We start from the raw sequence: 3,521 nt of genomic DNA, 5'->3' as shown, positions 1-3,521 counted from the left end.
AAAAAAAAAAAAAAAATTACAAGGTATTACAAAGACTTCTAAACCAAAGAAAAGCATACAAAACTATGCATTTCAAATTTGGTAATAGCCACGACATTGGGAAGGGGAAAAAAAAAACAAACAGATGCTGCCCTAGAAAAAAAACACAATATAATCGGCAAGGAAACTGATGTATCTAGGAGAGCAACTCTGTTCTGTACTGTACTTAAATAGTGTTGAATTAGTGTTTTTAATCTGCGCTTGCAATTCAGTGCTCATGCATGAAGCAGATTCTAGAAGAAATTCAGTAGGAGCCATCCATGTCTTTTGTTATCAAAGAGGAGTTTTGTAATCATAAAACAAGCTCCTGAGCCAATATGTTTCTAAGCAGAGTTTAAAGGTCCACAGAGCCTATGCCCCAGCTTTTTACTGGATGCTTCCAAAAAAATACTGAACTGAGATAATATAAAATGCCTTAAAATTCATCATATTTTATAGTTCATTTTTACTGAAATATTGAAAAGACAAACTCTTTGAGGGTCAGTAATTCAGACAGCCAACTATGATAAGGGATCAATTTCTCACCTTCTCCCTTTCTCCATCTGCCATTCACACCTCATTCCCACAATAGATAGTATCTTAAACAGCCTCTCCCATGGGTCCGTAATCTGAGATGATTTCTCAGTCAGACCCTCTATTACATACTTCTGAGAGTTACGCTTGCTTGGAGACATGAGATCAGAGGAATCTTGTGAACCTGTGTGGTCAGAGGAGAGGGGGAAGTACAGTGAAGTCTGGTTAATAAATCAGGGTTGTCACTGTAGGTCTTACCAGTCAGCACAATCCATTATTACCAACCCTACTGATTTACACAAACCATTCTAGTTAATTCGTTATCTGATAAAGCATAATTGGTCATATTCAACATAATTTGTGACAGTATCTTTTACATTTATCTTGTGTTTAAGAAAGGGATAAGTTCTTCCTCATCCCTCATCTAGGGACTGTTCCAGAGTGTTGAACTGGCACATATCTGTAAGCAGAAAAAAGCTGGGCAGGTGCTCCCAGAGGCATGAGGAGCCCAATCCTACAAGAGAATTCCCTGGGTGCATAGGATCAGGCCCCTAAAGCCCTGGGAGAGCCTGCCCAAGGTAATGGGAAAGTATAAGCTGCTCTTGGCTGTTCATGCCTTAAAGCAAACAAATGTCCACCATTAAACAGTGATCTTCTCACTCTCACTCTGATAAAGTAGTACTACTACTCTACTACTACCTACCTACTCTGACTCAGCATCTGATGAAGTAGGTTGTTGCTACAAACTGGCTCAGTGAGGCATAAGGCTGTGGTTTTCAAATTTTTAAGGCTCCCAGCACCCTTCCATAATGTCTATAAACTGAACGGCACCAACTTTCAATAACAAATGTATTTACTACTTAGCTCCTCACACAGAGGAAGGAAAGGAGCAAGGACTTAGCTTCTCACATGAGCCAGCAGGGACAAGCATTAACTTACCCAAAGCCAAGCCTGAACTTACCTCTTTGCACAGAGATCGGCAGAGAAGTGCAAATGCTTTTCTCCTTGCACTGTATGTCACCCTCAAAAGGATCTTGTGGCAGCCCACTGTGCCATGGTATCCCCCAATGAATACTACTGCTCTAAGGTGCTACCCTGTTCTACCTTCTGCCTGCTTTCAGACTAATGGCTAACCACATCTCTACTGCTGAACTCTGTGGGTATATATGATATGAAATGTCATAAAATGTCACCTGTTCATTTACACTGGTCTCTTTACTGTTCATCTTCTCCACAACAGATTTCAATGTCATCTGACAACAAAAAAAAAAAAAGTGTTCTTACCTTGGTACTGATTTTCAGTTTGAGTAGATCTAGTCACATAATTAATGTAAAATTCTGCTGCTTTGTTCAGATATTTGTACAACAAACTGGCAGGAAGCCGAACATCAGGGTTGTTAATTATTAGAGGAAGAACGTCACAAACTAAAAGGTGAAAAAACATCCACGTTAAGTTTGGACCCTTATTTAGCCTCCATAAGTAACAGTAAAATCAAACCTAACCATACAAATTTCCAGAACCTTTTGTCTAGGCAAGCAGCACAACAGTTAGCCATAAACTGTTGCATGGAACCTGTATATGCCACATTTTTTTACCAGTTTGACAATCAGTTCAATCTATTCTGATTTTAAGACCTGCTCAAGCCAAGTTGACCTGGTTTAAGGTGGATTAACATGTTTTCAAATGAAGCAGCTCCCTGACCTGAGTGTATTGAAACAAGTTCCCTAAACACTGGTCAAGCCAACTTAAATTGGTTTCATATAATTTCAGAACTGGTCAGTAAATTTCCCCTGCCTAGGCAGGTCTTCAGTGTTTGCATCTGTTAACAGTTTAGAGTACAGAAGAATTGAAGGAATTACCATTTTTACAAACAGAAGTTATATAAACACCATCTAAATCTCTTTTGGCATAAAGGTAATAGATCAAATGAAAGACCTTCACAGCATGTCTATTGATAGGATTGCCAACTCCTTCAACACACAACATTTAATTAATACCAACTTGGGCTGAATAGTTCTTAGCAGATGGTACTAAGTTTTGCTTAGCAGATGGTACTAAGCTTTACTATACAGCCTTATAATAAAAAGAGGATTTACTTACCAAATAATTTCCTAAAGCAATTAACTGGGGATTCTTGGTCTTCAATACTTTCAGCCTCTAATAATGTTTCTCCGAGGCCCACCTGTGCAGAAAGTGGTGCAAATGAAACTAACTAGTTAGCACATTCAGAAGAATATCTGTAGCATTTTCTCACTTCTTGAGGCTGCCACCCCAAGCACCTTCGCAACTTTCAATTATAATTGAAAGTTAAACCATCACCTTTTAGTTTTTATGAAGGAAGTGTCAGGGACAAACAGTTCAAGATCAAGTTGTGTGTATGTAATAATTATGTTGCAAAAATATTGTAGTACATATAGACATCAACTTACTTACACAACTGTCAACACAGTGTAACAATCTGCTAAGGGAAGTTGTAGAATCTACTTCATTGGATCCTTTCAAGAAAGGAATGCATAGGTATCTGACATAGTTTAGGAGTAGCACATTTGCAGCTGTGCAGTGGGTTGGACTAGATCAGTGTTTCTCAACCCATGGGTCGTAACCCAAAAGTGAGTCCCAGGAGTATATGAAACTGTCGTGAACAAATTTAAAAAATGGATCGACAAACTTTAAAAATGGATTCTCTTTTAAAGGAGAAAAACCATGGCTTTTCCTTTGGAAGCTGGCAGAGCTCCAGCCTGCAAGGAGCTGTTTGGGGTCCCCCTGCCCCACACATTGGGGTGCTGGGGTCTGGGGGCAGTTGGTTGGGAGTGAAGGGGGAATGGGTCAGGACTGGCCATCCATGTTGACAAATAGGTCCTGGTACAAAAAAAGTTGAGAAGCACTGGACTATGTGATCTCTGAGGCCCCTTCCAACCCTACCAATCTACAATTCCACTTTCTCCCACTCTTCTCTAGATTAGAGTTA

General features: G+C 39.6%; 1 protein-coding gene across 7 annotated transcripts in view; it reads right to left on the bottom strand.

The window, feature by feature from the left end:
- The window catches only part of INTS10 (integrator complex subunit 10), an 84,461-nt gene that overhangs the window by 55,946 nt on the left and 24,994 nt on the right, over positions 1-3,521 (bottom strand). For all 7 annotated transcript variants that reach the window (XR_002098479.1, XM_019522228.1, XM_019522229.1 and 4 more), the window contains exons 5-7: positions 2,654-2,735; positions 1,837-1,977; positions 565-736 (exon numbers count right to left, since the gene is read on the bottom strand). Coding sequence is in view for 6 of the 7 variants with exons in the window: in XM_019522228.1 (XP_019377773.1) it covers positions 565-736; positions 1,837-1,977; positions 2,654-2,735 (395 nt within the window). In the remaining variant the exon portion in view is untranslated. The remainder of the gene's footprint in view (positions 1-564; positions 737-1,836; positions 1,978-2,653; positions 2,736-3,521) is intronic.

The sequence above is a fragment of the Gavialis gangeticus genome, unplaced genomic scaffold (assembly GCF_001723915.1).
Source record: "Gavialis gangeticus isolate Ggan-Ray unplaced genomic scaffold, GavGan_comp1, whole genome shotgun sequence".
Taxonomy (NCBI): domain Eukaryota; kingdom Metazoa; phylum Chordata; order Crocodylia; family Gavialidae; genus Gavialis; species Gavialis gangeticus.
This window is presented reverse-complemented; position numbering and strand designations above follow the sequence as displayed.